Here is a 27874-nt window from a genome sequence, read left to right on the forward strand (position 1 = left end):
AAAACTTTACACGAACAGCACATAAGCAAGATTGGATCTGCACAATAGGATAAAAAGGATAATTGTGAGATAACTGAATGTAATGTGTGAATTAAATGATTACCATTGCCATTAATGTGGCTGTAGTTTAGTGGTAAGAATTCCACGTTGTGGCCGTGGAGACCTGGGCTCGAATCCCAGCAGCCACAGCTTTCCTTTTCTTTTTTTATATGGTCTTGTAATTGAGATTTTTAGAGCACCTTTATTGCAGGGTTTTAAAGAGTTTTTGAGAGGTATGACCCACCAAAAAGAAGAAAAAGAGAAAAAAAAGTTGCCAAGAGAGAAACTTTGTTCTCTGCATTTCTTTGATATTATTCGCGGGTCCACGACAATGTGGCGCCCCGCAATTGGTGCATTTTTTTTTTTTAAATCCGAAAAAATAATAAAAAAAAATTAAAGAAATTTAATGGGTTCTGTGTGTTAATGGTGGTCTTAGTATTAAACAATACACTGCTGGCCTATGTATATTTATATGGTCATTTTGTTGGTTTTCTGCTTAAGAAACATTGGCAACGCTGGGCCTATATATTTATATTTGTAATCTTCCACTAATCGTTAGGAGGAATATGTGGATTCGACCCAAAAAATCAATGGATAAAAAGATTTTGCTACGAATATGAATTTTATCTTTTATATTTTTGGCAGTCTTCTGTCTTTAAAGTTTAAACTAATCCGTCACGTTTCTTGTTTGGATATTGGATTAAGTAGAAAAAGATTTCAAAGTTGTGTTTACAGACTGTCCTTTTTTTTTTTGTTTGAACAGACGTCTGTTACCAATTGTATTATTGGATAAACCCGTAAAGTAACGTAGATAAGTAACGTCCAGTCAGCAGATTCCCCATTCTTAGAAAAAATCGAAGTAATTATAGAAGCAGAATTATGTAAATAAACAAACACAAGATACGATAAAATTTCTTCATTTCACCCTTAATCCTATCCTAAGATCAAGGAAAAAAGTAAAACATAATATCTGAATGACCAAATTGAAAACAAATAAGGTAACATATTGAAATATACCATACATTAAGGACCCGGTTCATCCAATAAAACAGCACTTTCAGTAGATTTATTATTCAAATAAAATGAAGAACGTGATGGACAAACCTGGATTATCTGTGGAAGCATCACTATTCGATAGAGTCAATATCAACAATTTACAAAATATGGAAATAAAATATCGTGGATACAAAGAAATGGATTAAGTTTGAATTAAAACTTTTAGACCAAAAAAAAAAAAGTTTGAATTAAAACATTAAATACAATAGTTATCCCCAAAGTAAATCATATCGTCTTCGTAACGGATTGACCCTCCTCTCTTGTATAAATACGTGTCGCATCTCATTGAGTGTTCATATCAAACATTAAACTCTTTACCACATCTTTTCATTGCTCTCTCCGTCACAGATCTTTGAGCTTTTAGAGAAAAGTTGAAACAATGGAGTTGGATCTTACACCGAAGTTGCCGAAGCAAGTGTATGGAGGAGATGGAGGCTCGTACTTTGCATGGTGTCCTGAAGAGTTGCCAATGCTTAAAGAGGGTAATATTGGAGCCGCAAAGCTTGCTCTTGAGCAGTATGGCTTTGCTGTTCCTCGTTACTCCGATTCCCCTAAGGTTGCCTATGTTCTTCAAGGTTAGGCTTCCTTCTCTTTTTGTCCTATCTTGTTCACTACTTTGTGTGATTCATTTAGTTTAGTATAAACTAGATTCTAACCCGCCCGACTGGGCGGGTGTTATTTTTTTCAACAATTACCATTTATAATTTCTTTTGTTTTGGATATGTCGTAAAACTATTTTGTAGGTGTTCCTATATGTTAGAGTGTGTTCATTTTGTATCCTTGTTTGATATATAATAGATAGCGACATCTTTTTTTAAACGGATCATCTATTCTATTAAATTTATTAATACAATTTATTAACTTGTATGATTATCTAAATGACCACAATAAAAATAAATCTAAAATACAAATTTATATTAGTTTTTGGATTTTCATTTTAATCACATTATATTGGGTTATCTTATTGACATTCTTTTATAAATGTTATTTTATTGACTTTTTTTTATAAAACATTGAAATATAGAAAACATTATTAATGAAATTACCACTAATGGAGAATTATATATATGTATATAGCATAATATAGTATATCTTATAAGAAAGATATAAAAATTTGTTAACAATTGGCCCATTTAAAGGAGAAACAAAATTAAAATCCGTTTTGATAGCATATGGCCTGTTCAATAATAATTGGCCCAATTAGAAAGCTAACTAATTAGCGTAGGAAAAAAAACTGTTAGACAAAAGATCGACGAAAAAAAACAGAACGATACTCTCAATTAGGGTTCTTTACTCTCGGAGAAATCTCTCTACTTTTTTCATTGTTCAGATCAAGATCAAGATTTAAATCGTTTAATGATTCATCATGCAATCAATGGTGAAATAGTATGCACAGAGGTATTTTTTTTCTTTATTTCGAAGCTAAATCCGTACGGATTGAATGGTCTTAATGTCTATCTGTGTCTAATAGTTTCCACTGTCTGCACTTTCAGATGAATATGATCAGTAATAATAGAGATCGAAGATGTGAGTTGAAGATCAGTCTCGATTGGGGTGATGTGGGATGTAATAACATAGAAGCAACCGGATTAAGCACAAAATGGATCATAACATGATCAAGATAAGGAAGATTAAAACCACAATCAAGGATATATAACAGAAAGGTAACAGCTTATTTCTCTGTTTTGTATAAATATAGATTTGATTAGATCCTATTTGATCTCTGTTTCTACTATGGTTTAAGTATGATTAAATTTCTGAACTGGAACTTTGATCTCACTGTATTTAGTGTTCTGTTTTGATAAAGAGCTAGTGTCGGGTATATATATATGGAACCGTATTTTGATCAGAAAGTATGATCTGTTTTTTTCTCTTTAATTGTTATATGTGTCGTCTTGCTTCTGTTATCATAGTTGAGCAATCATTGTTTTAGTATAGTAGGTGTTGTGCGTAAAGATCTTAAAGTGTGATGAGCTTATTATAATTTGATTGAGTTTATTATCATTGTGGAATATCACTGTAATCGTTTCTCTGTGATTGTATTCTTATAGTAACGGACGTTAGTGATAAAACAAAAATATTTTTGTATTAGTATCTGGTGTGATATAGTTTTCAATATATCCTTTCGTGCATAGCTAAATTGTATTAAATTTTTGTCATTTGGTTTCATGATATATACAATGGTGGAGAGGCACAGAAAAAACAAAGGTTTACAACCGAAGAAGAGCATTACCATACTTCTGAAAAGAAGGTTAGTAATTTTTTTTCTTTCAGTTTTTAAGTAATATGATCAATGATAGGAATTATACGATATCTAATAATGATTCTTAAGAGTCGTAATAGAGAAGAAACGTTTGAATGTAATATTTCCTTAGTTGTGATTGTTGTTTGACTCTTTAAAGAAAAAACTGAACTTGTCTCAAAAATGAACAAATAGCATATTAAAACGTAAAAACACATAGCATTCCTTCTTCTCGAGCATAACTGCAAAAATAAATAATTACATTTTAGAACCATATTTGTTTATAAAGATTCAAAATAAAAAAAAATGAATATGAAAGGATACGTAAAAGAAGGCTCAAATAACATACCTCACCACTCTTACTCTTCATAGGTTGCTGAAAACTTCTTTGAAAACAACATTCATAGTCTTTTTCTGAGGTTCACCATTTTTGTCAACAATCAAAAGCTTCAACCCTTTTTTTGATGTGACCCTAGAAATAGCCACATATAACTGTCCATGAGAAAACACTGGTCTAGGTAGGAAGATGCCAACTTCAGAGAGAGATTGCCCTTGGCTTTTGTTGATTGTTATAGCAAATGCAACTGCCAAGGGCAATTGCCTTCGACGCATTTTAAAAGGCAGTTTTGTATCAGATGGTGTAATCAACAATCTTGGAATGTCTACTATATTCCCAACCTTATCTCCTGTGATAATCCTCGCTTGCACCATAAAATCCATGAGCTGAGTAATCTGTAATCTTGTTCCATTCATCAACCCTTCTGCAGGATTAATATTTCTCAGAACCATCACAGGACAACCAACTTTGAGTCGAAGAATATGATTCGGCAATCCAGACACTCTAATGCTGTTTAGAAAATCTTGACCAAGTCCTTCGTCACGGCGAGATTTTTTATCACTCGGATCAATACTATCTGCACTCAGATAAATTTTTTCCTCACCTGAAAGTTTAAACAAACACGATTAGTACTACTACATAAAAAAACTCAATTTGTATTATAAATAGGAATCGAATAAGTTACCATGTAATTTATCCAACATGTAATCATTGATCACATTGACATCCTCATTAGTTGGACATAGAATAGCTCTTTCCTGGAAAAACTTTGCCTCTTTTTTTTCTTGTAACTCTCTGCAATCTCCATAAACTGCTTTGCTGATGGCTTCTATAGGATCAATAGAGTCACTAATCAAAAATTCAGGAGGAATTTCGATCTCAGCTGCACCATCATTAGGCTCTGCAAGTTTACCATCACCAACTTTTAATATCCACTCTGAAAAATCCTTAAGTTCCTTTGCTTCTTCAACTGACAATCCACCAGAAAACAATCTCATGTTTTTTGTTAGCCTGAGCACTTTGCAATGCTCCCAAAGATATGATGAATTCATCGAAGCCAAAACAATTTCAGCTCTACCGCCCCTGGGAATTACTGGGAGAACCTGCCTAAAATCACCACCAAATACAATGACTTTTCCACCAAAAGGGTTATTGCTCTGCTTCCCAATAATATCAGACAAACTTCTATCCAAGGCTTCAAAACAATGCTTACTCATCATTGGTGCTTCATCCCATATTATGAGTGATGCCTCTTTCACTAAATTAGCTTGATCTGTTCCATGAGATAATGTACACGAAGAAAACTCATCTGGACTTAGTGGTATACCAAATCTCGAGTGAGCTGTCCTACCGCCTGGTAACAATAATGAAGCGATCCCAGATGATGCAACGTTAAGAACAATATCTCCTTGAGATCTAATAGCTGCAGATAGTAACTTCCAAAGAAAAGTTTTTCCAGTCCCACCAAATCCATAAACAAAGAACATTCCCCCTTTTCCTTCATGCACAGCACATATGATTTCATCATATATTTTCTTTTGCTCACCAGTCATCTTTGGCACATCTCTCTCAAGTGTTTCGAGCAGCGTGCTTTGATCATAGCTTCGCTCATCTACAATCAGTACGTTTGAATCACGAATGCTAGTCATTGGTACCTTTGGCATTGTATCAAATCTTTCTAAAGATGTCCCGTTACGCCTTAGAAGCTTCTCAATCTCCAGTAATGTAAACCTCTTTTTATCCTCGTCACTTAACAGTAGCCCTACATTAAAAACACATATTAATTTAAAAATCAGAAACACAAAAACATCGTACATGTTTCTATGTTGTAAATAGTTTAGTATAATATAGTATTAACCTGGTCTGTTCAAAAGCTTCCTCCTGTTGTATTCAATATCTTCAGAAAGGCACTCCCATGTTGATTCCCAAACCTTCTCTGGCATTGCTAAGCTGTCATTCATTAGCATAGTAACAAACACTTGCCTCATTTCACTGGCTGAGCCATCGTAACTTCTTCTCACAATATCATCGATGTACTCTTTATCATCATCTAGTAATCCTCGAGCAAAACATGCTTCTTTGTAGCTAGGATAAAGAACACCTTCAAACGTTTTTATGTCATCATAACTGGTAGGGCCTTTGACGATGTTCAACAACACACGCAAATAGTATGCAGCTTCCTGCTTACGTGGAGCATAGTTAATTCTCCCAATGCTAAATCCTCTTTTCCTTCTCTTGAACATCTTATGACGCTTGTCATATGTATAGAAATTAGGAATCTGGGCATAAGTTAAGGTTCTAGCAAAAGAATCAACTTTATTCAACTCAAACCAGGCTAAGAACATGGTATTCTGAATGAGTTTGCGACTGATCACTGCATTCATCTTGTCTTTCCCTCTAAAAATGATATGTTGTTTCCCAGGCAAATGAAAGGTAAGCTTCTCAACTGCACAAGATCGATAATGAATTGGGAACTTAAAATTTCTCCATGCTGCTTCACACACAGAAACATATCTACAAAACAAAGAATAAACCATGAATATACATAAAAATAATGTATTTACTATCATTTAAATAAGAAAAATACCTGCAGTCAAAGAAATCTTTAAATTCATCCTTTTGGGGTTTAACACTTCCTGGCGCAGTTTCGTGATCTGGATCAGTGTTAGTTGGTTCTGAAGTCCCCTCCGTGTTAGATACCACATTTGGAACCATGTGATCTGGTGGTTCCACAACAACGGTCACACGATCACTTCCTTTCGTAATGTACTTGAATAAGTACTTGATAGATCCAGCTTGGTTGCACCACTCAACATTAATATGAGCCCGATAAAGAAGAGAGAGTTTCTTGTTATAAGGAATAACAGATCGATTATCCAATCTCACACCATTCTTCTCCACATAACGATCTTGGAGTTCTCTTCGCCGATAAACTGGAAATCCTTCTCTATTAATAGTAGTCTTCTCTGAAAATGATTTTGGGTACAACTTTGAGCATTTCCCATTCTCCATACACGGACAGTTCATATTAGCAGCCCCACATGGTCCATGAATCATTGTATCTTTAATGATATCATATAGCTCTGGCTCTTCATATTTATCAGGAATTTCAGCTGAAATGATATTGTCAATGTCGTCTGTGGTGGGAAGCTTGAACTTAGGATCCATGAATAATAGAATGTGAGCATGTGGTAGACCACGTTTCTGGAACTCAATAGTGTACATAGCTGAAACATAAAACAAAAAAAATATAAGAATAAGACTTATATACGTTTAAAATGTAGTGTAAAAGAAGTGTAATGGACAAAAGATTTAACTCACATGAAACTGTCTTCCCAAGAAGGTTTTTTTTGATTAAATCATCCATGAGTGAGTCAAGTTTCATCTTGAACATTCTGCAAATAATGTCCGCTCTATCCTCGGCCTTTAAATTTCGACTCTTAAGATATCTCGTGATCTCTGGCCACTTTGGATTACATGTGAAAGTGATAAAAAGATCAGGAAAGCCAAAATGCTTACATATGGCCATGGCATCCAAGTAGTTGTTCTTCATATATCTAGGACCACCAGTGAATGAAGCAGGCAAAACAAATGATGATCCTTGATCGTGCATGTCTACTTTTCCAGCACTCTCTGACTCTTTAATGGAATCATAACTATCAGAACGCAAAGTAGACTGATTTAGCTTAAGATAGCGTAGGCGGTTAGACTCCATAGTTGTGTAAGCATCCACAATAAATTGCTGATACAATCGTCTTGAATGTAGGAGAGTGTGAGACTCGTTCTTACGCTCTTGCATACGAAATGCAAAATATTGTCTCATACTGATCGTATCCTTCTTAAGCTTCTTTGTAGCTGCAGTCACACGTTTCTTGATCCCAAGTCTGAAACCATCTTCTCCATAAGTGAATAGCAAAGGGTATTGAAGTGCAAAATAAGCCGCATGTATTTCTGAAATCCTTTTCAACTTTCCTGAATTTAGTTGTAGAACGATATCCCTTTTATCCATGTCAAGATTAAAATCTCCAGGAACAAGTGCAGCAACTTCTGATGCTGTAGGTGTGTTATATGTCCTCCCATCAGTTACTCGATCACTAACAATCCTCATATGATAAACATCTTCAGGCTGCATCTTAAATCTGTCTTTTGCTGATCTAAATTGCTTAACATAGGGATTGACTTCATCTAGCATTTTCATGAGAAGTTCAATGATCTCCTTCTTAAGATGGTCCTTCTTTTTACCTTCATAAGTCTGCCCAGGTTTGCTGTAAAATTAATTAAGCAGATATTTAGTCAATGCAGCCTTACAAATAATGTTAAGTAGTAGTAATTGAAATGAAATTACCTCAAAGCATTAGCTCTATTTTGGATTTCATTTTCAGTGTCAACAATATACATCTGTCCAAACTTCCCCTTTGTACCATCTTTTGGGGTTAAGCTTCCCATTAAATGATAATTCTCTCCTTGGAGTTGGAACATAGGTGGTCCTACGCCTTTTTGAACAGATCGTTCACATTTTCCACCAATTGAAGTGAAAGAGAAAATCATGTTATAAGCCCTGATGTTTTTCTGAAAATGCTTGCTTAAAAGATCATTTCCTTCCAAAAGTTTTTTAAGAACTTCTGGTGGTTCCTTTAGTAAGGGCAGCTGCACAGCACCTTGTAGACAACAAAGTGCAAAGGTAGGAGTACGTGTATTCCTACGTTTGTTGACTCGTTCATTGTACCACATCATAGCACCACAATATGGACATGTATGTGTAGGATCCCCCTCATCTCTGTATTCTGTATATTTTAAAAAAAAATTTAGATGATAAAACAAAAATGCAAAGAGCAATGAAAGTTAAATCACGTAGTGACTATATGTCATTACCAACGACTTTTGGCAAAGTTTTTTTTGATTTTTTCGGTGCTGGTGACCGAAATACTTGTTCCATAATAGCTGCTAGTGATTTTACTCTTTGATTTCGCTGATCTGTATCGGGATCAACAGAAACAACATCTTCTGTTTCTGAGTCTGAATCTTTACTTTCCTGTGAACTACAGTCCCAATCTTGATCAATATTTTCATCTATTGTTCCTGCAAGAAAAAGACTACAGATTAGTATACAGATAATAACAACTCATTTCTTATAAAATTGGTAGAGCAGAAATCCATCAACACATTTACAACCTCCGTAATCTGAATCACAATCTGCTGACATTTCATCTTCTTCACTTAGATCAGTCAATGATCCATCAGTAGTTGCTTCAATTGTCTGTTTAGATGAATCCTTGTTTACATTATCAAATGAAGATGATATATTGGTAATATCTTGCAAAACAACTCTTGGCTTTTTTCTTTGCATCCTCGAACTTGTAGAACCCTGTTTGGCTGGTAAACAATATGTAAGAACATGTTCATTTGAATTTAGAGCTGAAGAATTTTATACATTTAATATCAGAAATCTGAAATTACGAAATTCCAACTCACAAGCGATCTCAGTGACACAACTCCTCGGAGCTGGTGTGCCATCACCTTGGTTTGACATCAAATGAAGACCTTTATAATAAGTTTAATATAGTTAGTATCACCAGAAAAATTCTTGTCGATTGTTCATTAGAACTTACCAAGCACGCATTTGCGTTTGTTTATTGGTGTGGTTGGTGTCAAACTTGACTTCCCTTTTGTGTTCAACGTGACTTGCCTTTTGTGTTGCTCATGTGGCTTAGTAATGGTAGAAAACTGTCTATATCCAAGATCTTGAAATAATCTATGAAAAATAGATCGTATGGATACCATTCTGTTGATGCTTGTTGGAACAGATTGATTGGAGTTTTGTTCATCTCGTCTGCTATCACTGCTAACTACTTTTCGTTTTTTTGCAGGAGTCAAACGTGAATGGCCAGAAGGTTTATCAGGATCGCCTCTTTTTTTCTTCATAACTGGTGATTAATAAAGACAATGAAGGTACTGACGATAGCAAACAAATGTTGGTTAATACGAAATAATGCAGAATATATAGAAGTTTCACCTGAAACACAAAACTCTATCGTGAGAAGAGAAGCTGTAGTTGGTGAATTATCAAACTCTGTTTTGGTTTATAAGAAGTTACGTGTGGGATGAATGTTCAGGGAATAGCCCAAATCAATGTTCAATTCTGTATATCTTTAGGAAATCTCTTTTCCCACATTTTAGGCTAGTTATTGATCAGTTGTTATAATCTCTTTTTAATTTAGATCTAATAATATTGGTGTAACTGTACCAAAAAATCTGACACCATCTTGTCCAATTTTTCACACACGTGATTTTCTCATTTTAAGATTAGTGCTCTTTTTGACCAAAAAAATGATTAGTGCTCTTTTATTTTATAACTAATGTAAATTGTATTATATTTTATATCCTTATACACTAAGGTGAGCATTATGGAATTACGGCTGGAACTCACATATTTACATGTTAGCGGTAGAAGTGGCCTGTGGTTTCTGCTTCTTCACTTTCTGAGCTTCCTGCTTCTTCACTCTCTGGATGTCTGAGGTACGGCTTGGCGGTGTATAAGGTATGTATCTAATTTCTAAGATACGATGAAATTTAAATATAGTTATTAGAGATAATGGTATTTGCTTAAACTTAGAATTTGCTAAGTTGATGGCTAGTTAAGATGGGAATATTGTGACTCAGATTAGAAAAGTTATTATTTTTAAGTAAATGAGGATTCATTTATAATTAATGTTTACTTTTTTCATTGCGAACATTAGTCTAACATGTATAGAAAAAGCCAGAACTTTATTAATAAAATAGATTAAAAACGAAAAAACACCAAACAAAACAGCCGAAATATAAAAATAGAAGCAAATAAATCCAAATAACTGAAAAGAAAATCCAAATGAAGAAACAACACTGCAAACATAACCACCAAACTTCATCACTTCAAATTGCCCATGACTATTCTGTCTTCGATTTCTCCACCTTGATTAACTTGGTGCACAGTTTCTTTGACGATGAAGTCATGTCAGGCAGATTATCATCTTTGCGTTTGGAGAAAGGGGTTGAACAACCTTCAGAAGTTGAGGTACTGTTCGGATCTGACTTCGAAACCTAAATAATAATAATAAATAACTCATTCTCAATAAAAATAATAGGTCAATAAAATAAAATATCCGAGTTATAACAAATTAATTTAATAGACTATTAACCTCGGCAGCGGAGATCATGGAGGAGCCTGGGCTGATAGCAGACAATGATTCAGAATGTGAAACTGCATTGAGAAGTGTATCTCCAGACCAGATTTGAGAGACCACAAATATATCAGAACCGTTAGCCACATTATCATTTGCCAATGAAATTCCAAAACAGAATGATTTCCCAACTAATTCTCGGATTGGTTCTGGTAGCACCTCCGGATCTTCAATCTGAGTTTAAATACCATAAGAACAAATTTAGTCAAAAACTAAGTTTATCAGTAAGATAAAGCTAGGATATTAAAAGTGTATCTTTACTAACAATATGTTTCAGTAGTACCTCATCATATGACCCATCCCATAGGTCAACAGCGTTGGTTCCGACTATTGCTTGAGCTTCAGTATCCAGCAACAACAACTTGCATGTACCAGAGTCATCTTGCACGACAATATGCAGTTTGTATCTGCACAACATAGTCTCACACATTAGACTTAATATACTTTTACTGTCAATTAGTATTCACATCTATATTCACAGAAATGTAAACCGAAGTCATGTATAAACTTACTTTGGAGACACATTGGTCACATTAGAACGGCAACGTTCGCAACGCCATAGAGGTTTATCCTTCTGATCATTCCAACCAATTTGTGTGGCACGTTTGTTGCACCTATCATGACCAAAATAGAACCAGCCCCAATCTGTATCTATTGCTTCAATAGAAACAATGATTTTGCAGTTTTCTACCTATAAACAGAATTAGTCAAATATTAAAATAGGTGATTATATATTGTACTGTAATGGATTAAAATATTTAGTATAAAAATCGAAAATAATTATACCTTCATGGCCATCAATATTTCCGAGATTGATTTGATTTCAACTTCGTTCCAGTTTTGTTTTGGAGCCTTGATTGCCTTACCATTAGGATTTTGATCGAAAAGGATAAGACCAGTTTCATTTTTTGGCAACCTATGTAAAAATAATATAATTATTGATCACTTAATTGATTTTTTATATCTTATTAGTAGATGGAAAAAGTATTGATACTTACAAGCTTCTGAAAGTCTTGACTTCAGGCAAGTCCGGATTGATCAGAACCAGAGATGTATCAAATGCATTGGTCATTTGAACTTCACCTACAATGAAGAAACAATAAAGTATTATATAAATTCTCAACAGTATAATACTATTATAAATTGCATATATTACCTTGATAAAATCCAATCTTCGCGAATCTGATAACCAAAATCATATTGGGATCATTGTTTTCTTGAACATAAGCTTCAATTTGTTCAGCAAATGATCCCCACAGACAACACGCAATCGTTTCACCCCTGATACAGTTAGGCATATACAAAAGAGTTAGTTAAAGAGAAGATCAATTAACGATCAGGTGCAGTATATAAAATAGTCATTACTTGGTGTCACGGAGCCGGAATTCAACTTTTTTCCTGTCCTTCCCTTTCACTTGAACAGTCTGAACGTCTTTAAGGCTCTCAACTTGACCGATTACTTCTGCAATAATTAACAAAAATACAAAAATATTGATACCTTATAGTAAAGAAATATCATTGCAATGTTAAATATAGATGGTAAGAAATCTTAACCAATTAAAAAGTGTGAATTGATACTCCCATTCCCAGCATCTTCATAAGTTGCAAAGGTGAAGAACATGTCATCGCAATGGTAATCTGAATCCGCAATCTTTGTTTCGCCTGTAATAGACATCTTGAAAGGATGGTTGGTTGGTCGGTACTGACCAGTTGCATTTGAGAGTGAAAAGTTGGTAACCAGGCGCCATACTCCCAAAGGCAAGTCACGTTGAACACGAAACATGTGATCCTTCTTGCACGAGCAATGAATCTTCGTACCCTGAAATTAAAAACGATTACGTTAATCTTCTAACACAAATAAAGGTACATTAAATATCATTTAAAAGATTAAAGATGATATTCACCATTTCATCAACCAAAATCAGTTCCAGTGAATGACCAGCATAAGTGGTATATTGCTTCCACGAATGAAGAACCTTCACTTGGATACACCAACCAGTTTTGTATGGTTTGACATTCTTGACCAAGGATACACTCTTGTTCGAAGACATTTTAGTGATTTAGATTAGAGTGATTGAGATGTGAGAATTACATGAGACGTATGTTCTATATATATTGGTTTTCAAATCTCTAGGATACCTAGATTTTAGGTAACTAAATGATAAATATATTTTCGATTTGTTACACTTTCCGTGAAAAGCAAGGTTAATAAATAATAAATCTTTTAAGATAATAATGACTTACGTGATTTTAGGATAGTTTTAAAAGGACGAGAGATTTAAGTGTGATAAATACAAAACGTTAAAATTTGGAAATTAGTAAATGATTGGTGTGGAAGATATCTATGAATATTTTTGTTCTAACGTGATTTAGTTAAGAGAATATATATGACGCGATAAATCAGTAACAATTTTTTTTCAGTTTGAAATGTGTTTCTAGATTTTAGGATAGTTATAAAGAGAAAAGATCTGATCTTTAAATACAAAATGCCAAAGTATATTCTTTAATATACCGTAAAGTATTAAATATTAATTAAAAATAAAATGTTTATACTAAAATAAATGAAAACAATATGAATTTGACATAAACAAATAAACATCTAGATATGAAATAAAATTATTTATATGAAAAGATGTAAAAATAATAAATGTGTGTTGTTTGGTTTGTTTCAAGTGACAAAGATGTTTAATTAAAAGGTCATGTGACATCACCTTGGTTTGACATCAAATGAAGACCTTTATAATAAGTTTAATATAGTTAGTATCACCAGAAATTTTTTTGTCGATTGTTCATTAGAACTTACCAAGCACGCATTTGCGTTTGTTTATTGGTGTGGTTGGTGTCAAACTTGACTTCCCCTTTGTGTTCAACGTGACTTATCTTTTGTGTTGCTCATGTGGCTTAGTAATGGTTGAAATCTGTCTATGTCCAAGATCTTGAAATAATCTATGAAAAATAGATCGTATGGATACCATTCTGTTGATGCTTGTTGGAACAGATTGATTGGAGTTTTGTTCATCTCGTCTGCTATCACTGCTAACTACTTTGAATAAATGAAAACAATATGAATTTGACAGAAACAAATAAACATCTATATATGAAATAAAATTATTTATATGAAAAGATGTAAAAATAATAAATGTGTGTTGTTTCGTGTGTTTCATTTGACAAAGATGTTTAATTAAAAGGTCATGTGACGAAAATGTTTAATTCATGTGACAAAGATGTTTCATGTGACGAAGATGTTTAATTAAATAATTGAAGTCACGTTAAAGTATATTAAAGGGTCCACTTTATTAGATGTTTAATTAAAAGGTCCAATATGACTTCTAAATGGTAGATAAAAATTGTACTTCTCTTTTAATAGGGAAGATGTATTACTTCTGATTGATTTCACTTTGAATAAACTTTATATTTGAAACTATGATCCCCAATATAATAGTCAAATAATTACATAGTGTATGCCAAAAAAATTCTTTCTTTTTGTTCTATCTTGTCAAAACATGCGTGGTTCGTGCAATTTTTTTATAATAGGTTTGAGTTTTTTTTTCGAATAAACCTTACAAGTGAAATTATGATCCCTAATATACAGTAATAGTCAAATAGAATACATAGTTTAAGCCAAAAATGTTCGTTCTCTTTTGTTCTCTTGCTAACATTTAAATGTTCGTTCTCTTTTGTTCTCTTAGTAACATTTTTGTGTGATTAATGCAGTTTTGTATAGTAGGCTTGATTTCTTTTATTTTGAATAAAGTTTGTAAGTGAAACTTTGATCACTAATATAATAGTCAAATAGATTACATAGTGTATGCCAAAAAAATAGTCCTAGGTTGATGTAATGACTTGGCGTGTAAGGAACTGAACGATTGATATCTACGTTTAATTGTTGATTCCATTTCAGGATCTGGAACGGCTGGAATTGTCCTCCCTGAGAAGGAGGAGAAGGTGATCGCCATCAAGAAAGGTGACTCTATTGCTATTCCCTTTGGTGTGGTGACATGGTGGTTCAACAGCGAGGCAACTGATCTTGAAATCCTTTTCCTCGGTGAAACCCACAAGGCACACAAAGCAGGACAGTTCACTGACTTCTACCTCACCGGCTCAAACGGAATCTTCACCGGTTTCTCCACTGAGTTCGTAGGCAGAGCTTGGGATTTGGACGAGACCACAGTGAAGACACTTGTCGGTTCTCAAACCGGCAAAGGCATTGTGAAGCTCGGCGAGGATTTCAAGATGCCACAACCCAAGGCAGAGGACCGTGATGGGTTTGTCATTAACTGTTTGGAGGCTCCTCTTGATGTTGACATCAAGGACGGTGGGAGAGTCGTTGTTTTGAACACCAAGAACCTTCCTCTTGTTGGTGAAGTTGGATTTGGAGCTGATCTTGTTCAGATTGATGGACATTCCATGTGTTCCCCTGGTTTCTCTTGTGACTCGGCACTTCAAGTGACTTACATTGTTGGTGGGAGTGGAAGAGTTCAAGTGGTTGGTGCTGATGGGAAAAGAGTTCTTGAGACTCATATCACTGCTGGTTCTCTCTTCATTGTTCCAAGGTTCTTTGTGGTTTCAAAGATTGCTGATCCTGAAGGCATGTCTTGGTTCTCCATTGTGACTACTCCTGAGTAAGAACACGAATCCTTACACACTCTTTTGAGTTTTTTTTTTTTTTAAATTGAAAGAAAAACTAAGAGTTTGTTTATGTGTGTGTAGTCCGATTTTCACACACTTGGCTGGGAGGACATCTGTCTGGAAGGCTTTGTCTCCAGAGGTTTTGCAGGCGGCGTTTAATGTTGATCCAGAGGTGGAGAAGTCTTTCCGTTCAAAGAGGACTTCAGATGCAATTTTCTTCCCTCCTTCAAACTGAAGAAGCAGAAGAGAGTAGTACAAGAACCACCTTTATCTTTAATTGTTGTTTTAACTATTTTGTTGTTCTTCAAGGAACTATTCTAGTCTTGTCATATTTGATTCTCCTCCTGTGGTTTTTATTCAACCGGTTCTTGTTCCCTTTGTTACCGTTTTATTGAAATGTTTCATCAACATCAGTTACTTGCAAACTTTTTCAATTCAAACCCATATCTTCCTCATCATAATGGGATAGGTAGTGCATAATGTAATTTAGGTAGTGCATAATGTATTTTAAATTAAATTTTGACATATGCAGACGGTAAAAGAAATTATCATCATACCAACTTACAAGTTACAACAATAACGAACAAAAAGAAAGATTATGGAGATGAGAGATCTAACGAACGAGTTTAAGAATAATGGTTCCAAACGCTTGGTATCAAACATTGGCGTCACCGTTTGAACGTTTTCCTGCCTGAGGACTCATGGTATCTGTTTCCATCTTCTTGTCCGCTTCATGTCCCATCTCTTTAGCTCCCACTTCTCCTAAACATCCATTCAAAAAGAGTTTAATAGCATTTCGTTATGTAATAAATAAGTAGTCTATATAGATTGTAAGAAGCTTTACCTTGTCCAATACTTTGAGTGTTTTTTGTTTTGAGCACATGATAGAGATTTTATAGAAAAGCGATGATCACGCTGGTAACTATAACAGATAAGATTATGATTCCAGCAAGAGTTAAAACGTCCAGTGATCCTACTTTGTTACTCTTGTGTTTTCTCTTCAGCAAACCTTCAATTTTTTTGGTATTATTATATCAAATTTAATTAACGTACTAAATATTTTACTAAACTTATTTAGTGTAGAAAAGCTTTTGTTACCCCCGCCCTTAGAAGCTTTGTTCACAACGACTATAGCTTGAAGATTTCGAGCTTTTAGATCTTTAACATCTATCATTGACTGTACTTTCTCACTTGAAGCCCTAAAATATGATTCATCATCGTATTTTCTAAACAGAAAAAAAAACACTATGTAAGTAATATAGACATGTGAAACAAAAGAACTGAAAGTAGGATTCTGAGGTTGATCTTTCTTCTTACTTTAAGACAGCATCTCCTGTGGAAAGAGTATACCCGGAAGTTACAGAGATAGAAACGAGTACTAAGAGGACGATGAGATGAAAATTGGAAGCCATTTAAGTTGTTGCCTTCAGTTTTGCCAATGTGAGAAAATATACGAACAAATATGGAAGAAGAGTTTGATATATGTACTAGTTTTTCTGTTGACATATTTGGCGCCTGGTCTTTTATTAATCAACTTGCATATAATACAAGGACGTGATTGGTAAGCGGTCGTTTATTCTATTTTTCTTGATTATGGCTTAGGCCGTCTTCGTTTGACTAAGAAAAGCTTATCTTTTTTTTTTGTCAAACTAAGAAAAGCTTATCTAATGTACTTAAAAAGTGAATACACAATTAGGCAAAGTTATAGTTTAATTCATAATTCTAGTAGTAGTATGTTAGTAACGGATTTCCAAGAAAAATACAAACATAGACATTATTTCCATTAGTTTATACAAACTACTTTTAGGTTTTTGAGTTTGACATCAATTATATATAACGACCAATAAGTTTTGGGGTCTAAATTGGAAAATCTTAACATCTCTCCTGCTGGAAGACTATATTAAAACGTTTAATTCGGAAATATGTTCTGTTCTACATCTATCCTGAACGGTAGGAAATTTTTTTCGTTCGTTATATAAATGCAGTCTTTGAAATAGTGTAATGCAATTTATCAACACTGCCTACTTTATTCCACCTAATATTGTATGATAATTTGATACTTTTATATGCAGATTCTTCCAAATTTTAGTATATGTAATACTATGTCACTTTCTATTTTTGTGTGGTGTTGTCATGAATTTGTAACAACTATTTTACATAGTTGGAGACTCGAGTTAATATTAATATTCGTGTGATATTTTTGCTTTTTGGACCACAATCTAATCTTACATCCTACTTTCATTCACGGTTGGTTCTTAATCCAATCAATCAAAAATGTTTTAGGATTTGGGCCTAAGCTCAAAGATGGTTTATACTTAATTTTTTCTCTTAAGTGAACCCATATTTCCTCGTAGACACTGCCTAACCAGACGTTTGGTATTAATAATATGAAATTTTCCTAAAGAAAACTAGGCTCATTAGCAATGGGCAGAATCTGTTATCTTTTGTAATTTAAATCACTAAAATAAGATAAGATCGAATCAAAATGAACACGGTATACTATCAAAGAATAAATGTCATCTAAAAATAGCAGAGATATAATACCCATCTAAACTTGCTTATATTTGGTTTTATATGTATTCAACATTAATGGTTAAACATTAGAAAAATATATTTTATTTTATCTATAGTATTTCTCATTCAATTTCTAGCTTGGCAAATGAGGAAGATAACTTTCTCAAATTACTTTTGAAAAAGCAACTTGTTATTTGCCCCAACCAATTATACATCTCCACGTGTCGAAATGGGCGTGGCAGAGCCGAGCCCCATGTGATCGACGTGGCAGAGCCCATTCCTTGAAAAGCAAATATTCGCATACAAAGAGTATACCTACACTCTACACTAAGAAAAGCTTATTCAAATCAAAACAACACCCCCCGAAAGATACATAATTTACACTCTCAGCCCCTTAAGCAAAGAACATTAAGAAATCACAAGAGAATACAAGGACTTAATTGCAATATAACTGATGGAGATCGTGTTCAACTTGAAAGCGATATACTCACTCATATATATCCTTCTATATATATATATAAAGGCCTCCGTAGAAGAAGAGAGAGAGAGAGAGAGGCGTACGATCTCCGCATCGTAGAAACATTGGTGAGCTTCGAAGTCTGATCCTTTTACCGTTAAAATTTCAATTAACGATCTCTTTTTTTTTAGTGGAGGAGGCGAAGAGAATGGGGAAAGGAGGGGAAGAGCAGAGTAACGGTTCCTCCGAATCGTTAAAGTTGGATACTTTCCCCGCTTGGGCCAAAGACGTTAGAGAATGCGAAGAGCACTTCGGCGTTAGCGTTGAGAGAGGATTAACTGCCGATGAGGTGTTGAAACGTCATCAGATCTACGGTTTGAACGAGTTAGAGAAGCCTGAAGGGACGTCGCTTTTCAAGTTGGTTCTGGAGCAGTTCAACGACACGTTGGTTCGTATCCTCTTGGCGGCTGCTGTTATATCCTTCGTGCTGGCCTTTGTTGATGGCGACGAAGGAGGTGAGATGGGGATCACAGCGTTCGTCGAGCCGCTTGTGATCTTCTTGATCTTGATTGTGAATGCGATCGTTGGGATCTGGCAGGAGACTAATGCCGAGAAGGCACTGGAGGCTTTGAAGGAGATTCAGTCTCAGCAGGCGACTGTGACGCGGGATGGGGTTAAAGTGTCTAGCTTGCCTGCTAAGGAGCTTGTTCCTGGGGACGTTGTGGAGCTCAGGGTGGGTGATAAGGTCCCTGCGGATATGCGTGTTGTGGGATTGGTTAGCTCGACGTTGAGAGTTGAGCAGGGGTCTTTGACGGGAGAGAGTGAGGCGGTGAGTAAGACTACTAAGCCTGTGGAGGAGGGGGCTGATATTCAGGGGAAGAAATGTATGGTGTTTGCAGGGACCACTATTGTGAATGGGAACTGTGTTTGTTTGGTTACGGGTACTGGGATGAGTAGTGAGATTGGGAGGGTGCATTCGCAGATTCAAGAAGCTTCACAGCACGAGGAAGATACTCCTTTGAAGAAGAAACTCAACGAGTTTGGAGAAGCTCTGACGATGATCATTGGGTTGATCTGTGCGTTGGTGTGGCTCATCAATGTGAAGTACTTTCTCTCCTGGGAGTATGTCGATGGCTGGCCTAGAAACTTCAAGTTCTCCTTCGAGAAGTGCACGTACTACTTCGAGATTGCTGTGGCGTTGGCCGTTGCTGCGATTCCGGAAGGTCTTCCAGCGGTTATCACCACTTGTTTGGCTCTCGGGACGCGGAAGATGGCTCAGAAGAATGCTCTGGTTAGGAAGTTGCCCAGTGTGGAGACGCTTGGCTGCACAACGGTTATATGCTCTGATAAAACTGGAACTCTGACAACCAATCAGATGGCTGTTTCGAAGCTTGTTGCTATGGGCTCTAGAGTTGGAACTCTCCGATCTTTCAGTGTTGAGGGGACTTCTTTTGATCCACGAGATGGAAAGATAGAAGATTGGCCTGTGGGTAGGATGGATGCAAATCTTCAGATGATTGCGAAAATCGCTGCCATTTGTAATGATGCTAACGTCGAGCAATCTGAGAATCAGTTTGTTGCTAGAGGCATGCCTACTGAGGCAGCTTTGAAGGTAAAGCGGTCTACTACTCTAGGCTCGTGTCTCTCAACTTTCATAGGCTGTCAAGTGTTAATCTATTGGTGTTTGTTTGCTTGAGCAGGTTTTGGTTGAGAAAATGGGATTCCCAGAAGGAGCGAGTAAAGCTTCATCTTTGGCTGATGGTGATGTCTTACGTATGTGTGCTTAGTTACATTCATTTCTCATGTTTTTTTTAAAAAGATACATGAAACTCATGTGTATAACTCTTTTTCTTACATTACTAAAGGTTGTTGTCGGTTATGGAGTGAACTAGAGCAACGTATTGCCACTCTTGAGTTCGACCGAGACCGTAAGTCAATGGGAGTAATGGTGGATTCCAGCTCAGGAAAAAAGCTGTTACTGGTCAAGGTCTGTTCTATGTGCTTTGGTTCGAATTGATGCATGTTATTAGTTGAAAAATCCTCTGTCCCCTCCTTTCTTCAGCTCCTAAGAGAACGATTTTGAATTTTTTTTTTTTTTTTGCAGGGTGCCGTTGAGAATGTATTGGAAAGGAGTACAAAGATTCAGTTACTTGATGGTTCCACACAAGAACTTGACCAATACTCGAGGGATCTTATTTTACAAAGCCTACATGATATGTCCATGAATGCATTAAGGTGTCTCGGATTTGCCTTCTCAGATGTTCCATCAGATTTTGCTACTTATGATGGCAGTGAAGACCATCCTGCTCACCAGCAACTTCTCAACCCATCTAACTATTCTTCTATTGAGTCCAATCTAACATTTGTTGGGTTTGTTGGTCTAAGGGTGAGTTGTGGTCACCAGTATTATTATTATTATTTTTTGTTCTTCTTTGGTCATTGATTCATGTTCTAACTTTTCAAAAATTTTGAAGGATCCTCCGAGGAAAGAGGTGCGTCAAGCCATTGCAGACTGCAGAACGGCAGGTATCCGAGTCATGGTGATAACCGGAGACAACAAGAGCACCGCGGAAGCAATTTGCCGTGAGATTGGAGTGTTTGAGGCAGATGAAGATATCTCGTCAAGAAGCTTGACTGGAAAAGAGTTTATGGATGTTAAAGATCAGAAGAATCATCTAAGGCAAACGGGAGGGCTCTTGTTCTCGAGGGCTGAACCCAAGCACAAGCAAGAGATTGTTAGGTTACTCAAAGAAGATGGTGAAGTGGTTGCCATGACTGGAGATGGAGTCAATGATGCTCCTGCGTTGAAGTTGGCTGATATAGGTGTAGCTATGGGTATTTCCGGCACAGAGGTACATATCCCTCTCCTCTCATCTGCAAACTACAGGAAGACTATGGTTAAGCTCTGTGGGGTTGTTTTTTGCAGGTAGCGAAGGAGGCATCAGACATGGTGTTAGCAGATGATAACTTCAGCACTATTGTAGCAGCTGTTGGTGAAGGCAGGTCCATCTATAACAACATGAAGGCTTTCATCAGGTGAGTCTTTTGCTGTTACTTTGTATAGGTGGCTTGAGTTATGTAAGTAACATAATACTGATCCTATCTATCTCTGACTGATGATGAATAAAAAAAGGTACATGATCTCTTCAAACATCGGTGAGGTTGCATCGATATTCTTGACAGCTGCACTTGGAATCCCAGAAGGCATGATCCCAGTTCAGCTTCTGTGGGTGAATCTGGTAACAGACGGTCCTCCAGCTACTGCTTTGGGATTCAATCCCCCTGACAAGGATATCATGAAGAAGCCTCCTCGCAGAAGCGATGACTCGCTTATCACTGCCTGGATCCTCTTCCGCTATCTGGTATGCAAACACACACACAGATTCTTCTTTTTTTTTTAAGCACTTGACTAAAAATGGGTTTAACTTGTTGTCTATAAGGTGATTGGTATGTATGTGGGAGTAGCAACGGTAGGAGTATTCATCATATGGTACACACACAGCAGCTTCATGGGCATAGACTTGAGCCAAGACGGTCACAGCCTTGTGAGTTACTCACAGCTAGCACACTGGGGTCAGTGCTCATCATGGGAAGGCTTCAAAGTCTCACCTTTCACAGCTGGCTCACAGACTTTCACCTTCGACACAAACCCGTGCGAGTATTTCCAACAAGGGAAAATCAAAGCGTCCACACTCTCCCTCTCGGTGTTGGTGGCTATTGAAATGTTCAACTCCTTGAACGCGCTCTCAGAGGACGGAAGCCTCGTGACGATGCCGCCGTGGGTGAACCCGTGGCTGCTGCTGGCGATGGCGGTGTCGTTTGGGCTACATTTTGTGATACTGTACGTGCCCTTCTTGGCTCAGGTGTTTGGGATAGTGCCGCTGAGTTTGAACGAGTGGCTGCTGGTGTTGGCTGTGTCGCTTCCGGTGATACTGATAGATGAAGTTCTCAAGTTTGTAGGAAGGTTGACCAGTGGATACCGCTACGCACGTCGCACTCCCTCTGTGAAGCAAAAGGAGGAGTAAGAAGATTTGTAAACGAAAGGCATATTATTTATTTACAGACTCTAGTTTTAGCTTTTAATATTATTCACTTTGTTGCTTTAACTCAATGTCAGCGTCGTTGGTTATTTTAAATTTTCCAAACGATTCCATTTGGATTGATAAAAATGTTTGCAAGGCTGGATCTCATATTAGTTCGTCAACATGGGGTTCTCCAACACAGTCTGTAATGGAAAGATGAATGTTACATTGATATATGGTTTTTCTTTGAAATAGCTCGACGAGTGTCTTGATTCAGGTTACAAACTCCGAGAGCATAGTTCATTGATCATTACAGTTATGGTTGAAATTGAATTTGAGATAACAGAGAATTATAGTTCAAACACAGCTTCCATTCAGGAATCCCAGCAAAGATTTAGCTACATGAAGAGTCAGTCACATTGGCGACAAGAATCACACAAAAGCTAACTCTAATCAAATGGATAATAGAACAAGACATTCCCCGATAACCACAACACTAATCCCGTTGCAAATGGTGAACCACAGCAGAACATTGCAACGATAATTAATTTTCAGCAGTGAAATTTTAAGTTAGGTAGTAGAAATCATCGTTTTGCAAACAGAATTTTAATTTAAGAATCCAATCAGAGATTGCTGAATTTTAGCTAGCTACATGGAACATCAAATTGGCTTAACAAGACACAGCTCCTTGTTTTACTTTTTACTACTAAACAAGTGGATGATAACAGAAACAACACACTAATTCCGTCTCCTGCTAAAATCTCAACCGTTCGATTAACCGCCGAATCCGTACAGAGTGCGTCCTTGCCTCTTCAAAGCATAGACAACATCCATAGCAGTAACAGTCTTCCTCCTAGCGTGCTCCGTGTAGGTGACGGCGTCACGGATGACATTCTCGAGAAAGATCTTGAGGACTCCTCGGGTCTCTTCGTAAATGAGGCCGCTTATACGCTTGACACCACCTCTGCGAGCAAGACGACGAATGGCAGGCTTGGTGATGCCTTGGATGTTATCCCTAAGCACCTTCCTGTGCCTCTTCGCTCCTCCCTTTCCCAATCCCTTTCCTCCCTTTCCTCTTCCCGACATATCTTGATTCCTAAGCTCTGGTAGAATCAAAACCAAAGCAGCTTTCAGTAATTGAAAACGATTAGAAACCCTAGATTCCCAAATCTAATCGAAATCAAAACTTCCGTATTTATCTGAGAGCGAAATATATACTGAAACTCGATTTAATATGTAATCTGCGAAACGAATCGAATAATTGCAGAAACACGATGGAGAAGAAGAAGATACCTGAATAATGGAACGGAGAGGATAGCAAAATGCGATTGACGATATGACAAGTCCAGTGAATGTTAAGTGTATATAAAAACAGAGGCGATCCGCGTGCTTTTCATGCCAACCGTTGAGTTTTGATCCGATGGTTGTTACATCATTAAAAGTAAAGAACGGATCGATGACGTGGATTTCATTTCATTCGACTTACCAACCTTATTGGGCCTGTAGCAGGCTCATATATGACCAAAAGTTCGTATTGGGCCCTAAATTTTACCTTACCTTGGAAAAATGCTGAGGAGGGTTTTAATTTGAGTTTCCATTTCTCTGTGGCCGTGACCGTCGCCGTCATTTGCACCCCCGGTGAGTTCTTATTTCTTCTGCTAATGAGCTGTAGCTTTCTGTGTAGACAACCGGTTTTTATTTGTTAGGAACTGTGACATTTGTTTACAACTTTTACATAATTTGATTAGCATTTTGTTGTATCGAATCTGATTGTAGGCATGTATGTTGTTGATGATCCGTTTGGTAGGTCTGATTATATATAACACAGGAGGAGGCTGTTTGTTGTTGCCATGTTTCTCACGCGGTTTTTCGGGAGGAGATTCTTGGCTGTGGCTGCATCGACGAGATCGGAGTCAACTACTGCAACAGCAGCAGCAGCTGCCTCGACTGCTAGGATTGCCAAGAACCCTCTCGAAGAGTTCTTCGAGTTCGATAGAAGCCAGGACGAAGACAAACCTGTTGTCTACGGTTAGTTTGCTTCTTGTCTCCATTGACGCAGCTGCTTGCTGTTTCTCTTCTTACATACTATGTGCTAGTTCTAGATGAAGGATTGTTTGATTGGGATATTATAATTATTTTTTGGTGAGTTAGGTCGAGGATGGAAAGCGTCGGAACTGAGGCTCAAATCATGGGATGATCTACAGAAGCTGTGGTATGTTCTTCTCAAAGAGAAGAACATGTTGATGACTCAGCGTCAGATGCTTCAAGCTCAGAACATGATGTTTCCTAACCCTGAACGCATTCCTAAGGTACTACTACCACCAAAACCTCTCAGATTCCAAATTAAGTTGTTTACAAATTGATGTAAGTATGAATCTTTTGTTGAAGAAAATGGTTGTGTACTTACTTGAACTCTCTGGAAAACATATATATATATATCTTCGGTTTTTTTAATTACCATGGGAGATTGTTATTGTTGGTGAATCCCAAGTTTATCTCATAATAGGTGAGGAGATCAATGTGCCGCATAAAACATGTGCTGACAGAGAGAGCAATTGAAGAACCGGATCCCAGAAGATCCGCCGAGATGAAGAGAATGGTCAATGCTATGTGATCCCCTGTGCTTCTCTTATCAACCAAGCAGTTAACTTGAGTCAATTCGCATTTGCGATTATGAAGTGACAAAATAAGCATTCTCAAGAAGCTGAAGAAGACGTTATGGTCTCTAATTAATGGTTTGTGTGTCTCTTATTAGATAATGTTGGTCAGTAGCTATATGCACTGTTTCTGTAAAACCATGTTGGTGTTTTGTCAGTTAATTCAGAGCTTTTTGTCTTCGAACACACTCTAGAGAGCAAATAAAATTTTATTTAGCTGTCTTAAGCAGATGAATATTCTGTGTAAAAATTCTTAATTATATTCATTCAATCTGACTGCTTTTTTCCCTCAAATACTCATTCCATTCATGAGAAATAGGATAAGAGGCAGCCTGTTTAGCAAGCAGGTCTGTTTCCTTCACGTCCAGTGAACCGGTAAGAAGAATGAGAAAATTACTCCTCCTTGGAGCTAATATTCCCCTAACCAAGCTTCTCAATCTCGGCCAGTCTGATGGTTGACGAATCAACCACCCATAAAACACAACATACACACGGTAGAATACTACTACTACTAGCTATCTTCACTTGTTCCAAAACATCTTCGAATGTATTTGTGGGAGATTACTTGTTCTTGAAGTGTAAAGACTCTCTCCAGATAAGTTCCTTGATGTCTTGTTCATCCATGGTTGTCTCCTCAAAGTCGAAGGTGAAAGGAGAAGGACACGTTGGTTCTTCATTGATCTCATGGAGACTAGCCAGATATGGATGCTCCAGTGCTTCCTCCACTTTCACATCAATTAAAACATCTTGTTACTATTTCAAAATTTTACCTATAGCTAGATCCTTTCCATCTATAGCATCCAAACATAAACAAAAACGCACCTGTGATGCGTTTAGAAGGATCAAAAACAAGCATCTTCTCAGCAAGATCTAAAGCCATTGGTGAAATGTCTGGGAACTTTTCTCTGAATGATTGTTTTTGAACTCGTGGGAGTTGTTTCAAGTACTTTCTCGCAGTCTCACTTCTCAAGAAGTCAAGATCAGAGTCATCTGGTGAACCTATTAGCTAAAAGTATGAACAGAGAAATGCGCTTTTAACACACACACACAAAACAAAACGAAACGATAATAGTTAACATTTACCTCAGTGATAAGTTTCAGCTGTTGAACATAATCTTTACCAGGAAAAAGTGTGTCTCTTCTGAGTATCTCCATGAAAATGCAACCAACGGACCAAATATCAATAGCTCCTGTGTATTCCGAGCAGTTGAGAAGCAGCTCAGGTGCACGGTACCATCTTGTTACTACGTATTCAGTCATCATGTCTGTCTCTGTTGACGTTCTTGCAAGCCCAAAATCACAGATTTTAAGATCACAACTCGTGTTTAGAACCAAGTTGCTCGGTTTCAGGTCACGGTGTAGTACATTTGCAGAGTGTATGTACTTCAAGCCTCTCAAAATTTGGTATAGGAAGAACTTGAGGAAAAAAGACATAATAACAATTTCAAATGGTAGAAAACATTATATAACCAACCTATAGCTCTGATTATAAATGTGTTACTGATCATCAATGAATAAAATATCACATAATTCAGATAATTTTTATTTTTAAAAACTCAGTTACTTGCTATTGTTTTATTTCGAACAATTTGTCTCTGTTTCTAGACGTTAAAAAAAACTCAAATAATTCAAGATTATTTCAGATATTTTTGATAAAATATTTACACATAGATAATTTTGGATAGTTGGATAATTTATTTTTTCAAATACTTTTAAATCTTTTAATAGATTTTAAAATTATATATATGGTTATTTCATATGTATATATATGGCCATTCGATCAGGTACCAGTTTTGGCCATTCTTGGGATATCATGTAAAATGCTCATGTCTAGCTCAGATTATAAATGTGTCACTAGCCATAACTATAGTGCGGGAACACTAACCTGAGAATGGTCATGGGTCAGAGTTTGACTGGATCTTATGATCTGGTGCAAATCAGTATCCATCAATTCATAAACGATATACACATCTTCAAACCTATCTTTCTCTGGTGGCTCGATTATATCTTTCATTTTGATAACCTGCAAGCAATGTGAACATGATACTTCAAACAATAAACGAAATGGTATTAGTCAAGAAGAGATTACATTATCGTGATCCATGTGGCAAAGGAGTTTGATCTCCCGGAGAGTTCTTTTAGCATCAACTCTGTTGTCAAAAGCGTTTGTTATCTTCTTTATAGCAACCTCTTCGTTAGTTTCCGAGTTTGTAGCACAGCTGCAAACAGAACAAAAGGTATGAAGAACAAGATTGGCTACAAGAATGATTAAAAGTTGACAAAAAAGAAAAGAAAACTTACCAGACAATACCATAGGCTCCTTGACCCACAGGTTGAATAGGAGGAATGTATTTTGAAGAGAGCTCAAAAATGTTACCGAGTACATTGTACACAACATATCTACCGTCATATGTCAAGATTCCTCCATCTTCCATGTTTTCCATCTCTGCTTTGTAAGAACTTGGATCAAGACAAGTCTGAAGAAAAAACCAAAGAGAAACGAGTTCTTAAGACTGTTACATCACCCAAGTAGCTGATAGCTGTTGCCTTATATAAAAGACAAATTAGGAGTGGAGGGAGGGAAAATGGTGGCACCTTTTGCTTTTGGTGGGCCAAATATAGACAACAACTTTCTATTTAATTTTGAAATTTGAATGAGAGTTTGTTACTATTTCAACGTTATGATGGACTTCTACATATATCA

General features: G+C 36.5%; 6 protein-coding genes, 2 long non-coding RNA genes and 1 other non-coding gene across 9 annotated transcripts; 5 read left to right on the forward strand and 4 right to left on the reverse strand.

The window, feature by feature from the left end:
- The first annotated feature begins 116 nt into the window (after positions 1-116).
- On the forward strand, positions 117-188 carry TRNAH-GUG (transfer RNA histidin (anticodon GUG)). The gene has a single exon. It is a non-coding gene; the product is annotated as a tRNA-His (tRNA).
- Positions 189-1371: 1183 nt separating this feature from the next.
- On the forward strand, positions 1372-15933 carry LOC108859930 (glutelin type-D 1-like). The gene is made up of 3 exons (XM_018633830.2): positions 1372-1670; positions 14793-15513; positions 15602-15933. Exons 1-3 carry the CDS (start codon positions 1475-1477, stop codon positions 15753-15755), a joined length of 1071 nt encoding a protein of 356 aa, XP_018489332.1. The 5' UTR covers positions 1372-1474; the 3' UTR covers positions 15756-15933.
- Positions 2337-10294, forward strand: LOC130512837 (uncharacterized). The gene is made up of 4 exons (XR_008946443.1): positions 2337-2493; positions 2589-3346; positions 9542-9623; positions 10070-10294. It is a non-coding gene; the product is annotated as an uncharacterized LOC130512837 (long non-coding RNA).
- Positions 10486-14176, reverse strand: LOC108860932 (replication protein A 70 kDa DNA-binding subunit A-like). Its single transcript, XM_057011238.1, has 10 exons — positions 12796-14176; positions 12446-12710; positions 12257-12353; positions 12048-12172; positions 11890-11974; positions 11678-11807; positions 11404-11582; positions 11175-11298; positions 10850-11065; positions 10486-10751 (listed from the first exon to the last, which is right to left on the reverse strand). The coding sequence occupies exons 1-10, from the start codon at positions 12940-12942 to the stop codon at positions 10599-10601; spliced, it is 1521 nt and encodes a 506-aa protein (XP_056867218.1). The 5' UTR covers positions 12943-14176; the 3' UTR covers positions 10486-10598.
- Positions 15934-16060: 127 nt separating the features above from the next.
- Positions 16061-16950, reverse strand: LOC108860924 (uncharacterized). The gene is made up of 4 exons (XR_001950770.2): positions 16838-16950; positions 16619-16746; positions 16365-16529; positions 16061-16282 (listed from the first exon to the last, which is right to left on the reverse strand). It is a non-coding gene; the product is annotated as an uncharacterized LOC108860924 (long non-coding RNA).
- A 1524-nt stretch (positions 16951-18474) lies between these two features.
- On the forward strand, positions 18475-22669 carry LOC108861394 (calcium-transporting ATPase 4, endoplasmic reticulum-type). Its single transcript, XM_018635247.2, has 9 exons — positions 18475-18619; positions 18683-20103; positions 20192-20264; positions 20357-20478; positions 20596-20877; positions 20966-21343; positions 21418-21527; positions 21625-21853; positions 21932-22669. Exons 2-9 carry the CDS (start codon positions 18700-18702, stop codon positions 22514-22516), a joined length of 3183 nt encoding a protein of 1060 aa, XP_018490749.1. The 5' UTR covers positions 18475-18619; positions 18683-18699; the 3' UTR covers positions 22517-22669.
- Positions 22670-23103: 434 nt separating this feature from the next.
- LOC108861397 (histone H4) lies at positions 23104-23949 on the reverse strand. Its single transcript, XM_018635251.2, has 2 exons — positions 23807-23949; positions 23104-23616 (listed from the first exon to the last, which is right to left on the reverse strand). Exon 2 carries the CDS (start codon positions 23597-23599, stop codon positions 23288-23290), a length of 312 nt encoding a protein of 103 aa, XP_018490753.1. The 5' UTR covers positions 23600-23616; positions 23807-23949; the 3' UTR covers positions 23104-23287.
- Positions 23950-24056: 107 nt separating this feature from the next.
- Positions 24057-25405, forward strand: LOC108861396 (uncharacterized). The gene is made up of 4 exons (XM_018635249.2): positions 24057-24151; positions 24321-24541; positions 24665-24822; positions 25020-25405. Exons 2-4 carry the CDS (start codon positions 24364-24366, stop codon positions 25125-25127), a joined length of 444 nt encoding a protein of 147 aa, XP_018490751.1. The 5' UTR covers positions 24057-24151; positions 24321-24363; the 3' UTR covers positions 25128-25405.
- Positions 25366-27700, reverse strand: LOC108861395 (mitogen-activated protein kinase 13). Its single transcript, XM_018635248.2, has 6 exons — positions 27472-27700; positions 27260-27389; positions 27056-27193; positions 26254-26586; positions 25993-26176; positions 25366-25895 (listed from the first exon to the last, which is right to left on the reverse strand). The coding sequence occupies exons 1-6, from the start codon at positions 27612-27614 to the stop codon at positions 25732-25734; spliced, it is 1092 nt and encodes a 363-aa protein (XP_018490750.1). The 5' UTR covers positions 27615-27700; the 3' UTR covers positions 25366-25731.
- Between the last annotated feature and the right edge of the window lie 174 nt (positions 27701-27874).

The sequence above is a fragment of the Raphanus sativus genome, chromosome 5, assembly GCF_000801105.2.
Source record: "Raphanus sativus cultivar WK10039 chromosome 5, ASM80110v3, whole genome shotgun sequence".
NCBI classification, from domain to species: domain Eukaryota; kingdom Viridiplantae; phylum Streptophyta; class Magnoliopsida; order Brassicales; family Brassicaceae; genus Raphanus; species Raphanus sativus.

Bases quoted from the DNA above. Each gene is read 5' to 3' on its own strand.
- LOC108859930 (XM_018633830.2), top strand. From the start codon at position 1,475: ATGGAGTTGGATCTTACACCGAAGTTGCCGAAGCAAGTGTATGGAGGA. The intron at 1,671-14,792 runs GTTAGGCTTCCT...ATTCCATTTCAG, and splicing joins GGTTGCCTATGTTCTTCAAG to GATCTGGAACGGCTGGAATT. The intron at 15,514-15,601 runs GTAAGAACACGA...ATGTGTGTGTAG, and splicing joins TCCATTGTGACTACTCCTGA to TCCGATTTTCACACACTTGG.
- LOC108860932 (XM_057011238.1), bottom strand. From the start codon at position 12,942: ATGTCTTCGAACAAGAGTGTATCCTTGGTCAAGAATGTCAAACCATAC. The intron at 12,173-12,256 runs GTAATGACTATT...TAACTGTATCAG, and splicing joins TTCCGGCTCCGTGACACCAA to GGGTGAAACGATTGCGTGTT. The intron at 11,066-11,174 runs GTACTACTGAAA...ATTTAAACTCAG, and splicing joins GGGATGGGTCATATGATGAG to ATTGAAGATCCGGAGGTGCT.
- LOC108861394 (XM_018635247.2), top strand. From the start codon at position 18,700: ATGGGGAAAGGAGGGGAAGAGCAGAGTAACGGTTCCTCCGAATCGTTA. The intron at 20,479-20,595 runs GTCTGTTCTATG...TTTTTTTTGCAG, and splicing joins AAAAGCTGTTACTGGTCAAG to GGTGCCGTTGAGAATGTATT. The intron at 20,878-20,965 runs GTGAGTTGTGGT...AAAATTTTGAAG, and splicing joins TTGGGTTTGTTGGTCTAAGG to GATCCTCCGAGGAAAGAGGT.
- LOC108861397 (XM_018635251.2), bottom strand. From the start codon at position 23,599: ATGTCGGGAAGAGGAAAGGGAGGAAAGGGATTGGGAAAGGGAGGAGCG.
- LOC108861396 (XM_018635249.2), top strand. From the start codon at position 24,364: ATGTTTCTCACGCGGTTTTTCGGGAGGAGATTCTTGGCTGTGGCTGCA. The intron at 24,542-24,664 runs GTTAGTTTGCTT...TTGGTGAGTTAG, and splicing joins AGACAAACCTGTTGTCTACG to GTCGAGGATGGAAAGCGTCG. The intron at 24,823-25,019 runs GTACTACTACCA...ATCTCATAATAG, and splicing joins ACCCTGAACGCATTCCTAAG to GTGAGGAGATCAATGTGCCG.
- LOC108861395 (XM_018635248.2), bottom strand. From the start codon at position 27,614: ATGGAAAACATGGAAGATGGAGGAATCTTGACATATGACGGTAGATAT. The intron at 26,587-27,055 runs GTTAGTGTTCCC...TTTTTCCTCAAG, and splicing joins TGACCCATGACCATTCTCAG to TTCTTCCTATACCAAATTTT. The intron at 26,177-26,253 runs GTAAATGTTAAC...TCATACTTTTAG, and splicing joins AGCTGAAACTTATCACTGAG to CTAATAGGTTCACCAGATGA.